We start from the raw sequence: 17026 nt of genomic DNA, 5'->3' as shown, positions 1-17026 counted from the left end.
GGTCTAGCCCCATCCCTACTGTCTTTGTACTAACAGGTAAAGACATTTATATTTAAAGAAGCTTTTGACCTTTTGTGACAGATAAGGCTTTTAATTAGGGGTATACTGTTTTTATTTTATTACATTTGAAGCAACTTTTGATCCTGTTTTTAGCAAGATTTCAACTGGTGTATTGTAAACAGAAATTTACTTTAATCGTGGTCTGACATTTATATTAAGAATTTTGAAACTGAATTGTGCCTTTTAAAAAGTTGTACTACATGTTGGTTTCCTTGCTGGGAGAAAGGTGGGATATAAATACAACTAAATAACATGTGCACACATTCAGATAATGTTGGATTGAAAGTCTTTATCAATGCTACCCAGTATAACCAGTGGTGAATAGTATTACTGTATGGCTTCAACCTCTACTCACCTGGTTTAGGGCAGTGTGGCGTATATAGGACCCCAGTTTACCCAGCTGATTTAGGCCTTAGTCTGAATGGGTGTGAATAAAGAGTCCTATTCAAAGGCAACACCATCACACTTCCAGGCAGAGAGACACTGGCCAGATGGAGGAAAACACAGGTCTGCCTTAACACATAAGAGAATCTTTGCTGAACATAGGCCTTTGCTCAGCACCTCAATTTAATTTTCTTTCAAACCACAGATAGAATGCATTGAGATGCAGTAGTATGACATAAAACATATAGCCTTCACATACTCTCTTCAGGGATGGGGTAGGAGCTATGCAGGACTGCAAATCCCAGAAGTCCTAAGTAGTATAGACAAAGGTGAGGAATGCTGAGAATTTCAGTCCAATAACATTATGGCAGGTACACAATGCTTGCCACTGCTTTAACAACATCTGACATTTGGGGAAAATTCAAGTTAGCTTAGGAACCCCATCATTAGGTTCAGTAAGAAGTTTAAAAAGTGAAACAAGGAGAACAAGGTCTTGTTCTTGTTAAGTTTATTGGCATGTTTCTTTACAGAAGAGTTCTGCCTATGTACTAGATTGTAGACTTCTGGGAAAAACAGTAGAAGTGCTCCATTTAAGAAAGCTACAAATGCAAGAACAAAGAGAATAGGGAAGTTGCCAAGTTTCCATTCCAGGAAATCCAGACAAGTGACAGAGAGAAAAGGATAAAGGGACATTTAGCCATCAAGGATGACCATTACAACGCAGGTGGAGCTCGTTCTACAAGAGTCAGACATCATGTTAGATTCCGCTTTGCAGAGTTAATCATGAAGGGGGATAAAAGGCAAACAAAGTGATCATTCTGAAAGCTGTATTTCATTTTAGAAGTCCAATAATCCAGTGTGCAAGGTTATGCAAATCATCTGTTGAAAATTTTTAGCTACAAAGAAGCCAGATAATATTTTTTTCCAGGAGATGAAGCTTTTTGGCTCTTAAATCAATAAAAACGTTTACATAATTCTTGCTTCTACTGTACAGAATACTGCCTCTATCTGGACCTGTGTTGCTAGCACACTGCATCCCACAAGTGTCCTGTTCACTTCCTAAACAACCTGTGTTTCAGTACTTAAACATGTAATTCAAGAATTTTACACTAATTTATACATTTTAATTGGTTGCATATATTAACATGTACTATAAGATTTTTCCTAAAGAAGCCATTACATAATACGTGGATACTGTAAAAAGATCTGATTAGTTTAAAAGTAACAAGCATTAACAGATACATACAAAACTCAACCTAGTTGGACTGAGTGCTGAGCTTGCAATGAACTATGAGTTATCAGCCTTTCCAGTCGCCGCCTTCACAGGGGAAACACAAGACAAGTAAAGGGAAATTGTTACAGATCATCTGTACACAGTTTCTTTCCATTTAACACCTGGAAGTAGCTTAAGTTCCAAACATATAAGAGTTTCCTTTTTTAAACTATAGGAGAAAGGGCTGCTACCATGAAATAATGCAATGGGATGAAGGGACTTTGATGGAGTCGTGGAGAGGAATGAGTGGGCTTACACGTTGTTCATGGTAAAAGGGTGGTTTTGGCCACTGAGGATGAGATCTTGTTTCTTTTTACATAGGAGAGAGGGGCCATGTGTGTTTGAAGGCCTAGGTGTGATATCTGTTTGTGAAGGACTGTGCTAACCCCTCCAGCCCCACCTCAGCAGCTGCAGCTCTCCGCAGAGGCCTTTGCTCGGTCGTTCTTGTCTAGTTTGATGGGTTCAGGAAATTCATTGTAAAGCTCCACTTCAGTTTCCTATGAAGAAAGAAACCACAAATTCCAGTTGAGTCATTTACACAAGCTTCTCTTTAGAAAGATGGGAACAGTCTAATGTGAATCTAGAACTAAGAAGAGCTTCCTTCCTTCCAGGTAATAGGAACGAGAAAGTGTGTGTCGCAACACCAGGAAAAACCTTCCCAGCTTTGGTGGGACCAAGTTAACACTACGGTTGACTCACATATTCTCTCTAGCAATCTCCAACCCGAATCCAGCCCATCATGACAGTTTTATGTGGCCATCCAGATGGTGGACTACAACTCCTGACTTGCTCATTATTAGACCTCATGATAGAGATGGGTGTTATGATACAGTAACACCTGAAAGGCTGCAGTTTGTCCTGTTTAGTCAGGATAGTGGGGTTTGAATTTAGATAAAAGACTTGTGGATATGACGTCTGACTTTGAAATGTCTTTTAGCTTTTCCCCAGCCTCAGAGCCATAAGTGCTGTTGGGTTGTGATTCCCATTAGCCCCAGTCTGCATGGTAGATAATCAAAAGTTATGAGAGTTGTTGTTCAATACCATCTGGGGACCCAAACTGGGTATACACAAAAGAGCACTAACCACTATGTAAAAAAAATTAAGTTGGCGCTCGGAATCCATGGATTCAACATGCCTTTGAAGGCAACCAAAAGACTGATGTGGCCCTCAATGAAAATGAGTTTGACATCTCTGATCTAGGCCCTCCAGTGTGAATCTATTGTCAACTTCTGCCACAGAGTTGCACTAGAAGACCTAGAGATTTCTAGAGAGAACATTTCTTCAGGCATTTGGAGGTACTCCAGTTAATCATAGAAGCACACTGGATGACCTAGAGAAGTATTTGCTCATTTGAAAAATAGCATATTTCTATTTGCATTTTTCCCACTTTTGCAAGTTTCCTGCAACTGTAACATGAGCAAATGTGGAAGGTTGCTGTACTTGTCAGGCACCACCCACTCAAGCATAAATATGGACTGGGAAATATTCAGCGTCTTCAAAGTAATGATGATAAAGGAGTACAACTACCTGTGAGATCCACACATGTCCTTCTTCTGCCTTAACTAACATTTGTTTTAAAACACAAAACATTTGACAATTCTATTACTTGAGGAAAATGTTAGTGCGCCCCCTTCCAAAAGAGGCTCTAGTACCCCTACAATCTGTTTCCCCGTCGGTCATTAACTGGCCTGATTTGACCTACAAAACTAACTGGACGGCCACAAGAGGGCACTTGGCTGAACTGATACCTGTTTAAGTGCATTTCGTGCAATTGTCTGGAAAGCCTGCTCCACGTTAATGGCCTCCTTGGCACTGGTTTCAAAGTAAGGGATATTGTTTTTGCTGTAGCACCAGGCCTGTGCTCGTTTTGTAGTGACCTGAAATAAAGGAATAACCTTTTAAAATTCTACCATTATTAATAGCCAACGTGTAACTATCACCCACCTTTAGCTCACTGTCAGAGACTATCCATTACTTCTCACATTACACAGTCTAAGAATTCTTGTTTATTTCCAGGGATCCTTGTAGACAAAGCACTTGTTTCCAAGGCTACATTCTCTGGTCTACATTCTTTCAAACAGCATATACTTATGTAAGCACTTCATAGTTGCTTCCTTGAGAGGCAAAGGCTAAAAATACTGCTGCAGTAACTGTAACAATCCCATCTGTGGAAAGATTCACATTAAGCTTGATAAGGATTCAGGTTCAAAACCATCACAGTCACTTACTTGTCTGTTTTCTAGGTCAATCTTGTTTCCCAGCACAACGAAAGGAAAGTTCTCAGGATCCCGTGGACTTGCTTGAATGAGGAACTCATCTCGCCAGCTATCAAGAGTTTTAAATGTGTTGGGAGCTGTGACGTCGAACACCAGCACACAGCAGTCTGCGCCTCGGTAGAAAGCAACTCCAAGGGACTGAAATCGTTCCTGCCCTGCTGTATCCCATATCTGCAAAGATCACAGAGGAAGAGGAGAGCTCAGGAACAGTTCAGATCAAACTCAAGTCATGAAGGTAGCTCTGCAGCAATGCTGTAGATATTGGATGTAGTAAGAACTCAAGTCCGTTTTAATGCCTTTTGAGGGGAAATGCCAATACTCTGTTCTAGGTTCAGTCCTTAAGACAATCACTGATAGTATGGTGAGTGACTTTTTGAATGGCTGCGAAGAGCCGGAGGCCAATGATTGGTCTTCAACTGAAAGAGGACACACAGCATTATGAACCTCTTCCCTTCCCACGGTCAGCGAACAGCCTATCATCCAGGGAAGCCTCATGTCAAGCTGAATAGTACAGCCAGGCAGCCTTCAGTAACACTTAAATCTGGGAGGAGGGAAAGCAGCTCACAGGGAATTTTCTTCATCCCCTGGCACCAAAAATGAGGGGCACTTTTGCCATGTTTTTCAATATTTTAATTGCAGAGTAGACCTTTTTCAACCAGGAAGGAAATCTTGAAGAAGAGGGGTCTAAGAGGTGCCCAAAAGTTTCAATACAGTTCTAGAAGGATCTGAGGGGAGCTCTGCGCAGGATAATCCCTTAGTGTGATTCACAGAAACCATTAGAAAGAACTTTGATGGCATGTAGAAAATGGAATTACTTCAGGCTAAAAAATGAACCAATGAGTTCAAATTACAAGACATTCCACCGAAACATTGGGAAAAACTTTTTTATTGTAAGAGCTATTTGATGGTGGAATAAAATGCCTTGGAGTGCAGTGGAGTTTCCATATTTGGTTAGGTGGGCATCTTTCAAGAGTCTTTTAGTTGTGCATTTCTGCATGCCAAGGGGATGAATTCCATGGTCCTTGTGGCCCCTTCTGACTCTAAGAGTCTGCCTTTCAATTTATTCCCTGTTTGAAAAAAAAAGGGCTTCTCCTGGGCCTACAAAGCCTAGGGAAATTCATAAATATGACAAAAGTTACCTTGTGGTTTCTAGAGATTTTAGGGGCACTTTTTCAGTGACTTTTTAATGTAAAGCAAAATCAAAATGTAGCAAGAAAAATTAGTCTCTCCAAAGTCCTGTAGGATATAATGGCTCCTAATCTCTACTTTAGACCCTCTAACACCCACACATAACTTAGTGGTTATTACAGCTGCCAAACGAAAACAAACTTGTTGATCCCATGACTCATTTTTCAGAAGTATTAATCAATAGACTCCTCTCTATGTCATCTATTTTCTTGACACTGATAAATCAAAGTTAGAGACAAAATGAAAGCTGGCTAGATATATCAGATGCAGTGTACATTCATATGCTGGCACTAACACATTTGGAGTAGGGAGTCAACCAGTTCAGTATATCATATATGATTTTTATGAGGGCAGAGACGGATTGATACTCACATTGATTTAGCAGTAGCTAACTGTAAAATAAGGAGACGTATGTCTCAGGGAGACATACATGGCTCCTCTCATTGCATCTCACCCTGGGAAGTAAGCCAGGCTAAGAAGGGGCGAAAACCAATATGCTTCATGGCCAAATATGGATTTGAATCCCTAGACAACAACATTCACAACTGATGATTGCCTGTGCTGCTACTTGAACTATCCCTTGCAATTACAGCTATAAGAATAGTGCGTTCATTTGTGTTGTTACCAACAATGCACCACAAGAAAAATAAAGGTGGACTAAAACATTTAATATTTTGTAGTGTTTATTTCTTAAAGGTACACAGTGCCAGTCAGAAAACTGACACACACATCAATAAGAATCTCCAGTTCTGTTCAATAAAGATCTGTTTAACTGTACATTGCCTGCTAAGACATTTTTGCTTCAAGCCTAAAGACAGAAATGTATGATGTTGGTCAACTGACTAGCATGTAAAACCTTTGGACTATTTAAGTAAGAGAGTGGAATTATCAAGCTAAATTCAACAAAGAAAATCAGCTTTAATTCGTTTTAACTGCTGTCATGAGAAATGGAAGATCCCACTCATATATCAGCTTCTTATTTCAACTAGGAAAAGCCCGGAGAAGTCTTTTTACACCAAACAAGGGTCTGGTTTTCTATCCCTATTATATCAAAACCGAGAGCACCTACAAAATACTTCAGAAGATATTCAGGGGGAATTCTTCCCGAGAAGGAACATGGTGGCACTTACCAATATTCTAAAGTGCTTTAGAGAAAGCAGAAAGGCAGTCATTAATTATATAAGCTACAATTTGTGGATCTTTCTACATTGCAGAAATGATTTTCTTACCTGCATTGTGACTAGCCTATCATCCACCATCACCTCTTTCGTCAGGAAGTCTGCTCCTATTGTAGCTTTGTACTGGTTACTGAATTTCTTGTTCACATACTGGTTCATAAGAGATGTCTTTCCCACCCTGAGGGAAAAGGAAAGAAAACTGAGACAATGGAGACAACGGGACAGAACACAGTTCTAGTTTAAAAAAAAGCTATGGGCACATAACAGATTTACATATGTCAAATATCTGCTTTTGATTCTTTAAGCCTTTTGTTAAAGAGAAAGCTTAAACAACATCTAGATGACCATACAATTCCCGCCACTGCCTTGAACTTCTAAGTGACCTCAGGTCAGGAACAAGGTATCCCACAACAATACAGAAGAGACAACACAATCAGCATTTTCAAGGATATGGATTAGCTTAATACGCGGTGCTTCATTCAATTAGGAGAAGAATCGATATGTATAGCTTATAAAGATAGGCAATAACACACCAAATTAATCACTTTCAAAAATATGGACTTGACAATTAGGCAAAGCTTATGTAACAACTTCCACAGGTGTTTCTACTAGACTAAAGGTTATACTCTAGTCTCCTTAAATACTGACATGAGCTTTTTGTAACTCAAATTCCAGGTACAACAGAACCATTTGGCAGACTATGTTAGACCTTTTCTTCAACTTTAATATCCTGCAATGTAGGAAAGGAATCCAAGGTAGAATAACTCTGGTCTTTGTTCAATGACCTTTCTCCATTTATTAGATCTCGTAACTTGTGTGTGAAATTGTTTTTTTAATCGAACATCATATTCTGTTTTATTGTGGATGCTGCTTTACAGGGGAAATGCACATATATCCAGTGGTTTCAAGAAAACTTGCTGCCTCCATTGATGAGGAATGAGCATGATGTGAATTAGCAAATATTGCTGAAGCTGTACTAATGCAATATCGCAGAGAAGAACTTCAAGATAGCCAGAATATCCTTTAAAAGCTTGGACTACATGATATCAGATTAATTTATCAGCAATATCTGGGTTCAGATTACATTCCAGGCAGCAAAGTTCTGTGTTTCTTCCAGAACAGAGTTCTGAGTGAAGTCTTTCTAAGAACTGATCAGATTGCATGACACAGCAATGTTCACATTCCATGGCTGTCTTGTTTGTATCATACTGACATGCTGCTCTTAAGAGCTAGGACATCAAGTAGACTTTTTTCTCTCCTTGCCTTTCCTCTGCATCTTATGTTAAGCTCTTCGAAGCTGCAATTTATTGAGTCATGCCATATAGTACGTGAAACAAAAGTACTTTAGCCAGCACAGAACTGGTAAGGTTGCAGCAATACTTTATATGTTTCCATAATTCTTATCCCTAGATCTTGTGTCTGGCCTGCTGTAAAGTCAGCCCAGTCAGTGGCACCTTTTAGGTGTACCACAGGCACAATAGAAACAGCTTGCTGTGCCAAAGGAGGTTACAACAATGCTGAATGCTGTATATACATTGCAAACAAGCACATTCATGGTTTCAATGGGCAACAGCACGGGTGTAACTATGTTAATGTTATCACTTACCCTGAATCTCCAAGGATGATGACTTTGAGTAATACTTTCTTTCTAGAAGTCATTGTTCTGGAGTTCAAATTAAGGCTTCAATTGCACTTACTGTACAAAGAGAAATTACAATGTAAACATTTATTATTTATTTACTTTATTTCTACCCCGCGGGGGACTCAGAGCAGCTTACAAGTTTTGACAAAAATTCAATGCCAGTGCTATACAATAAACACAAAACTCAGTAACATGTGAACTACAATTAAAACAAATTAAAACATGTAACCAAATTACAACCATCACAAGGATTCTGCTAAAATATCCTACATTTAAAAAAAAAATATCCTATTTTTTTTTACTACACATACATTTCAAAATACAGGTCAGTTGATCACAAGCTAGTTAGCAAACACTTCCTTCTCAAGTCCCTACTTAGCTGATATGGCTCCAAGTTCAGGGAGCCTTTAATTCTTCACTATAAATACCATAGAAAGGGAGGAGGGCATTATGGCAAAGACAGACAAACTCCAATGAACATATGTAATGTAGGGCAAGAATAGTAAGTATGAGGCACAAAATGGTCATACCTGTATCTACCTGTAAAGGCACACTAGGTTGCAACAAAGTCATGCACCTAAAAGCTATTTTACTCCAGGTTCTCAATGAGTACTTCGTGCAAGGACAGCTGCAATCAGTACTCCAGGCTGTGGCATTTATCAAAGTTTCAATTCTGGTTAGACTGTAAATAAAACAAATTGTTTTTCCTATGCATGAAGTATGCATTGATGACTAGTATTTAGACTTGGAAGCAAGTGCTTATAAGTTCAAAGGTTCAAGAAAAGTGTTTTAAAAAGCAGTTGTGGGTTTTTTCTATTTATTTATTTTTATTTATTCAAATAGACATACATTTGTAAGTGTTGGTTGCATACAGTGCAATATTTCCCAGCTATTCATGTTCCATAATCATTTCTCAGATAATGTATTTTCTTTAAGAGGTCACAATCTTCTATTTCAATAGTAGATATAAAGGTATCATAGGGCTCCAAACTAATATCCGTTTCTTCCTTGTCTACAGTCTTATAGGTTCCTCTATATACATTTTTAGATTAATTTTATATTGAGATTGTGGACGTTTTTAAGCAATTTCACTGTGCCAATGCAGGAAGGAAAGGAGAACACAGCCTAGCAGATTGCACATAAGGAGCAATATGTTGGATTTGACCAGAGTCTTGTCTAACCTATTCTGTTCATATCAGGGACTCCATGCCTATGGAAAGCTCGCCAGCAAGAAATGCATAAAGCAATTTGCTCCATCTGGCATTCTCTGGCAACCAATACACCAAGATAATGCCTCTGATATTGCAAATAATATGTAACCATCCTGACTAGAAGCCACTGATTGCCCTAATCTGCATCACTTTATTAAATCACTTTCCAAGTTATGCAGATTTAAGACTAACCACAATTTTCTGGCTGTAGCAAATCCTACTTTCTTTTATTTGTTTTGAACCTCAGCAGACAACCCCAGAATTTAGAAGGAATAGGCTTCTCCACATCTACTTTTCATACAGTGTGCAAAATTCTCTATGTATCACTGAATACCCAAGCAAGGCTTATCCATGCTTTTGTATTTTAAATTTTTATGTATGGTCGTAAAAGGACTGTGAAGAAATCAATGGGTTTTGGAGCAAATCAAGCTTGAACTTTGCCAAGAAGCCAAGACTAAACAAGGTTGTAGTGCTCTGGGCATGTCATGAATAGACATGACCCATTAGAAAAAAACATCAATGTTTGGAAGGTAGTAGGAGAGAGGAAGACTGCATTATATGTTAGTAGTCTCAAGGATGCCATAACCCTTAAATTTTAAGATCTGAGGAAGGCTGTTGAGGATACGGTGACTTAGAGGTCTCATTCACAGGGTAGCATTGAGTTAGAGCTGACTTGATAAAAGTTAACAACAATAACGTAATTGGTTAATTGGATAATGTACGATTGCATAATTGGATAATGCTTAAAGCATGGTAGAAAGCAGTAGGAAAAGGACACTACATTCCAGATATATAGGCTCAGTCAACAAAACCATAGCTAAAAATCGGCAAAATTTGAGTAGGACCGTTGGTTATAGGTATAATAAGGTGAACAAGGATCTCTTCTCAAGAAATTATATGGTATTGTATTTTGTTGATCCTACCATGAGAATTAATGAAATGCCTTAAGTATTCAACACTTCTAGACTTGGACAATAAAACAAGTAGCACAGACATTTTTGAAAACAAGAATTAAAGTCATGTGTACAGGACAAGGAGAGGTTTTGATACAGTAAACATGTTCAGAGAAATGGTGGCTGGAAGTCAAAAATCAAAAGAAAAATAAAACACCATAACCCTGACTCAAGAAGGCAAAGAATAAAGGAAATGTTCCGCAGTTTTATAGATCCTTTCCATCAAATCAGCTAGAAAATTCAACCGCTGACTCAGAATGGCAACTGAGAAGAATTAGTGCTTATATGTCATTTCCTTCTTATGCAGATGAGGAAAATATGACACAATGCCATTTGTTCTGTAAGTCTCAAGATGCAATTAATAATCCATCCACTTTCCAAACTGAAACCATGACTGTCTCACCTCTCATAAGCAGCACTGCTGTCTTGATTACAATGCTGCATGAAGAGATTGTTAATCACTGGGCTTATTCAGCCATTTGAGAACCCAGCCACAACTTGCTGTTTCCAGGGGTCAAGAAAACTAAGCATTGTGCAGTAACTCCCAAGATTAAGCCTCTTAAGGCAGGGATAGCACAGGAGAATTCCCACTAAACTCACTGTAATCACTTTATGCAAGGGAAAGATATTTTGCTTAGCACCAGGGAAACACCTAAAGTCAAGTAATGCAGCAGGTGAAAGGGGAAGTATCTAGATGCAGTTAAGTCCATTCTGCAGTGCTTCAAAAAGCATGTTTCACTTGCAAATACAGCACTAAAGTCTTTGCTCTGAGACCTATTATTGGGCTCGGGTTGTGGTGCAGGCTGGAGAGCAAGCCAGCTGCAACCAGTTGCAATGAATCACTCTGACCAGGAGGTCATGAGTTCGAGGCCCGCTCGGAGCCTATGTTTGTCTTGTCTTTGTTCTATGTTAAAAGGCATTGCATGTTTGCCTATATGTGTAATGTGATCCGCCCTGAGTCCCCTTCGGGGTGAGAAGTGCGGAATATAAATGCTGTAAATAAATAAATAAATAAATAAATATTATACTTATCTCAAGATCTAAAATGGGGTTCAGTTAACAGGATCATATTTTATAAAAGCACCTACAGTTTGTAAGATTCACATGGTTTGTGCTTAGCTTATTTTCAAAAAGACTAAGAACGATTGCCACCAATGGGCAGTTGTCTAAAAAACAGCTCTGGAATGCTTATGTCACAGTTACTGTTCAGGCTTCTTTGACTTGTTTACTGCTGAATTTATAGGCCATGTAACCAAGCCATACCAGCAATGCACATTCCCAGAAAAAAACGCTCTCACATGATCAAACACTACTGCCAGAAAACAGACAAACATAAGAGTAGAAGTAATACAACATGTCAGATGGTCACAGTCACCTAACAATGCTTAAGGAGGTAGAGTCATATAGAAAGCCATGTTGTACTCCCTGGGGCAAGCACTTTGCAATTATGGATGCAGATGAACAGACAAGGTACTAATGTGGGATGCTGTAGAAAGGGTGGTTGAAAATGTGTTAAACATTTTTCATTCCTGAAATACAAATTTCTCGTGAAAAGAACACAAAAACCTAAAAAAACAAACAAATATCCAGTTAGTTCCTGTATTATGTGATCTCCAGGAGTGTTAATCAGTGATTAAGGGTCAATTTGGCTACAGCAGCTTGTTAAATCTTGTATCTTCCCACTTTATTACTTCAATCCTAAGAGAAATAGAGGCACATGAACTCTGTTGGAAGAAAGCTGGGTTTGTATTTCAGGAATGAAAAACGTTTAACCCATTTTCAACCACCCTTTCTACAGCATTCCACATTAGTACCTTGTCTGTTCATCTGCATCCATAATTGAAAGAATCAACACGTCTCACATCAAAATTCTCCAATTGTAAACAAGGATTCTATAAATTCGGGTTTATTTAACAGCTGTCTGATTACACACCTATGACTAATTTAATGGTAGCTTCAGGTATTGCCCACTTTTCTACAAGCAATGCCTGTGTTAATATGACCTACAGACAGAAGGTTAATGCATATTAACTACCTGCTCATTACCAAATGTTAACAGATAGTGTGACCCATCACAGCAAGGATTAATGATACCACTGAGAAATAGTTTTAATATTAAGAGTCAGATATGCCAATGATTAATAGACTTGGGGAAAACAATCAGAATAGTTGGTTCACAAGAACTGGCAGGGCTATGCTATATATAGTCCTGATCATTGTTGTCATTCAAGTGCTCCTATTACTTGACTAAGCATAATGACTAAGCGTATCTGGAGGCTCACAGGAATCCCATGATTTAGAGACAAACATCCATATTGAAAGGGCTACTTCATAATAGCAGCCAAGCTCATTAGGGTAGGTTGGACGAAGATTTTTATTGCTACAACTGCAACATTTTACTATAAGAACATTTTGAGTGAAGTAAGGCTTTAAATATCATTCATGGTTCAATTTTAGGACAGTATGGATTTTAGTTTCCCAGCCATCAGAAATGTTTGGAACTGGCACAAGTTATGAGGATTTTATGGAAAAAGTAAGTGCTTGGTGCCTTTGAGACACTTAAGATGCCTTCTATACAAAACTGAACATAGTAAGATAGCAATTTCAGAATTCTATGTTTGGGGGACACCTAACACAGTTAGTTAGTAGATATATATTTTCAAGCCGTGAATTACTGAAGCTATGGATACAGAGGGCTTTACCATATTCCAAACTGAGTCTTGCAGAAAGATTAAGGTGCCACCCTTAACGCCCCCCCCTCACCCATAATCAAATTTCCTTCAAATAAAGAGGTATAGTTGAGGAGAAAGAAGGTCAGCAAATGCTTGGAGGATTGGCAGGTGGTTCCTTCCCTTTTGCTTCACCCATACCTACTCTCCTTCTCCTCCATTGTTGGGCTCATCCATCCATGTGACCGGCTGTCTCAGCTGGACTCATTTCCCGTCCCTCAGCAGCTTGGGCTCGGCTCTTCCTTCAGCAGCAGCAGCCCTTCTACCATTTCATGATCCCCACCATTCATGCTCACAATCCTATTTGGGGTCCCGGCCTCTGACCCACAGTTTAAGAAGCTTTGTCTGAGATACTGGACTACAGCTTCCATAATCCCTAACCATTGGTCTGCTTGACTCCAGCAACCTTTGGGAAGTTACAGGTTTTCTGCCCAAAATATCTTCCTTCTGAGAAAAAAAGAGTAGAGCATCTTTAGCTATTCTAGCTACTTTGTCTGCAAGATCAGCATTTCCCTCCTTTCAGTTTTTGTACATATATTTGCCAAATACCACCACTGCTTTATAAAGACATAATAGAAGTTACTCTTAAAAGCTGGGAAAGGAATTCACAGGCTATACTGGATCTCTGCCTGATGCTACCTAGATCTGTACATGTTCAAACTGAAAGCAGGCATTGGGTACCATTCTGCTCAGCTGTCACAATGTTCCAAATTATGTAGTTATAAAGCATTTTCTATAATTTTCATAAGTACTTTTTTCCTTTTTAAAAAACAAATTTTGAGGAATTAGCGAGCAAAGAAGGCCTCAGAGATAATTTAGGTCAATCCCTTAAAAATTTCTGAAATCTGCTTGCACAATGCATTTGACAAGCCACCACTGACTCTATCTATATCTAATAAAAAAAAACCAATCTTTGCTACCTATCAGCTAAGACAGCACTTTCTGCTGGAGTACCACTGACATCCTCAGAAAGTTCTTAACGTTTACTTTATTAAACCTAATTTACTTTATTACCAACATTTTCATTAGGCAGCTTTCACAAAATAAGTTGCAATGAATGATTATCATTAACTGGTATACGAATTTTATCTCAAATGATGACATCTATATATTAAAAAATGTAATGTGCATAATTCCCATGGAGTAAACAACAAAACCACTGGACCCAAATCACACCAAATATGGCTACAAAAGACAGTCATCCAATATATGTCTTTACATTAAAAAAAACTATAAAATTAGGTCCAAATTACAGAAAACATCCCAAAACCAAAAATTACTAACCACGCATGCACAGAAACTTGGTGATGTTAGCCAGGTGGGTGGGGCTTCAAAGGCCACTGCGCACCGATGGTGAGGCTTCCTTCCCTTTTCCCGCCCCTTTACCCCCCAGGAGAGAGTGCCTGCAGCAAGAGGAAGAGAGCCAGAGGCCTTAGAAGGCCTCCCCAGCATGGGAAGGCAACGGATGGCTGGTGAAAGAGGGGAATGGAGCCCCAAATGGCTCTGTGACACACCACACACAACCTGATGCTTCAAAGAACCTCTCCCCACTTGGGGAGGCACCAGACGGGAGGCAAAGGGGAGAATGGAGCCCAACCAGCTTCCTGCCAAACTTGAGAAGGGAGCGGGCGGGTGAGTGGGGGGGGGGGGGGAATGGAGCTGAAAGATTCCACAAACAAGCCACACTTAAACCAGAACCACTCTACCCGGAGGGAGGGCTCAAAGACCTCCCCTCACCGTGGAGAACAGTGGACAGTATTTATACATGGCTCTCATGTCTCTTTTCAATCTTTTCTTGGGCAGGTAAACAGACCCAACACTTTAAGATGCTTCTCAGAGGGATTATTCATCCTTTTAGTTGTCCTCTTTCTCTGGACACCTCCCACCTCAGAATCATCATTATTAGTACTATTATTATTATTACCCCCCCTATCCCTAACCCTTATTACTGGGCTGCTGTGAACCATGAAAATGAACAAACCAGGCTCCCAGCATTACAAAACTCTACAACCAGGACAGTAAATAAAGAACAATACTCTGAAAACAGGGGAATACCAGACAGTAAACCAGAGCCAGCTAACACCTCCCAACAAAGGATACCCCCCAGGGAGGAAATAGCAAGGCTTTGAAACTACAAGGTTATTACATGCTAATCAAGCTGGCCAATTGCAACAGTCACACTTGCCTCAGGCAGGCGAGAGTTCTTTTTCCCATCCTGGACATTATTCCACTGATACATAAACCACACTTGTATGGCTTCTTCCTACCTAGGGGGAACTCTGTTGTCCAGCTTGAATAGCACTGAACAGCCTTGCAGCTTCAAACACAGGCTGCTTCCCATTACATTATTTTCCATAACAACAGACCAATGCGTGGCCGAGCACAGCTAGACATATTTCAGACAGGAAACAACCAGAGCCAGCTAACAAATCCCAACAAAGGATTCCCCTAGGGAGGAAACAACCACGCTTTGAAGCTGCAAGCTCATTCAATGTTAATCAAGGTGACTAATTACAACATTCATACTTGCCTCTACAAACAAAAACCCACTTAGGACAACGCCACAGCAACACATGGCCAGGCACAGCTAGTATAATTATATGTTCTATTTGTATGTTGCCTTTCTCTCAGAGTAGGTCCCAAGATGGCTTGTAAAAACATGTTTACCAAACACTGTAAGTACACTGCAGCCTTGAACCCGAGTAAGTCAGCTACATTATTTCAGTACAAGTGCTAAAGTGGTTGAAATATACAGTTGGCCCTCTGTATCCACATTGTTGGCTTGGAAATGATTTAAGAAATCAAAAAGGCAAATCTTAATGTTTTCATTTTATATAAGGGACACCATGTAACTATGCCATCAAACGTAATGGAACATGAACAACCATTTATTTATTTTTGGTATCCACGGGAGAGTTCTGGAACCAAACCTAAGGGATACTACGGGCCTTCTATACACATATACACAGAGACTACAGGCTATAATCATTAGATAATCATTGTATTAGTAATTTTGAATCTCATGATACAAGCAGTTTTTATGCCAGTTTTCTAGAAATTTAAATTATATCTTTCCCTGTTTCTTTGATAAGGTGCAAGATACTACATAACATGTTACGGCAACCAGGTAAAAATTAATTTTCAACCATTACTGTTCAAATGTCAAATATTATAGCATCTAGCCATAAAAAGTTACTAAAGCATTTTCAAGCCCATCAAAAGTTGTTTCTTTTTTCGAAGGACAGATCATGCACAGTATCTTTTTGCATATGACTATGGAGGCTGAAGAAATATTTACAAGTTCTCATGTTCAGGTGCACTTTTCAAGCTTGCTGAGAATGAACTAAATTATTACATGGCTTGTTCAAATTTTACAGCTCAGTTCTGGTACTTGATTTGGAAGCCTGGAAGGATTTGGGGCGAGAGAAATCCGTCATGAAAGCCATAGCGTATCCACAAGAATAAAGTAATATACTCTTTCAGCACTGAGTCTAAAGTTCACCTTTCTACTGAGGCTTACAAAATCTAGAACACATTCCAGTCAGTTTGTACTTTACTGTAAACTGGGACTCTGAAAGGAGGTGAGGTAGTGGTTATCTGTAAGTAGCACTGAAAGAAGCAAAAAGGATCTGAGTGGCTGCATTGAATTTCAGCATCTATGAGGCAAGCTCCTATTGCTAAATCTTCATGTCTCTCCCCCTCCTTGTGATTGTTTCTTCTGTTGTCCACAAGAACAGTACTTGGCTCAAGGTTGCACAGTCAGATTACAGCATCATGTGTGGGCTCAGGGTGCTTAATCACTTGCCCTGCCTCACTGAGAAAATGCCCAGTGTCTGCTTTCCCCTACCAGAATTAAGAGTCTTAGTTTCAGAGCTCTGCAAACTCACAATTTGCTGGTTCTTTTGGAAACCAGTGCAAGACTGAGCAAACAGAATTTTGTCCAAAACCGAAATAATCACATTATCTCCCTGGGACCATACCATTGTATGTCTCCTATTTTCAACTATGGTCTTGACATGAAGATTTTACAGTGTATATATAGGTGTGAAAGCTGGCGATATATCTCTGTGAATAAAGCTGCTAGGAGGAAAAACAACTTATTAGAAATATGATGCAGTAGAAGAGTTCTAAC

The 17026-nt window shown here is 39.3% G+C and overlaps 1 protein-coding gene across 1 annotated transcript in view; it reads right to left on the bottom strand.

Moving 5' to 3' along the window:
* Positions 1-935: 935 nt before the first annotated feature.
* rab7a (RAB7A, member RAS oncogene family) overlaps positions 936-17026 on the bottom strand; it is a 29911-nt gene continuing 13820 nt past the window's right edge. Inside the window, exons 2-6 of the mRNA XM_008105291.3 lie at positions 7966-8055; positions 6411-6537; positions 3946-4164; positions 3466-3594; positions 936-2214 (exon numbers count right to left, since the gene is read on the bottom strand). Coding sequence (XP_008103498.1) covers positions 2119-2214; positions 3466-3594; positions 3946-4164; positions 6411-6537; positions 7966-8018 — 624 coding nt within the window. The 5' untranslated portion in view covers positions 8019-8055 and the 3' untranslated portion in view covers positions 936-2118. The remainder of the gene's footprint in view (positions 2215-3465; positions 3595-3945; positions 4165-6410; positions 6538-7965; positions 8056-17026) is intronic.

Source organism: Anolis carolinensis, chromosome 2 (assembly GCF_035594765.1).
Source record: "Anolis carolinensis isolate JA03-04 chromosome 2, rAnoCar3.1.pri, whole genome shotgun sequence".
NCBI lineage: Eukaryota > Metazoa > Chordata > Lepidosauria > Squamata > Dactyloidae > Anolis > Anolis carolinensis.
Note: the sequence above shows the minus strand (reverse complement) of the source record. Positions and strands in the feature narration are given on the sequence as shown.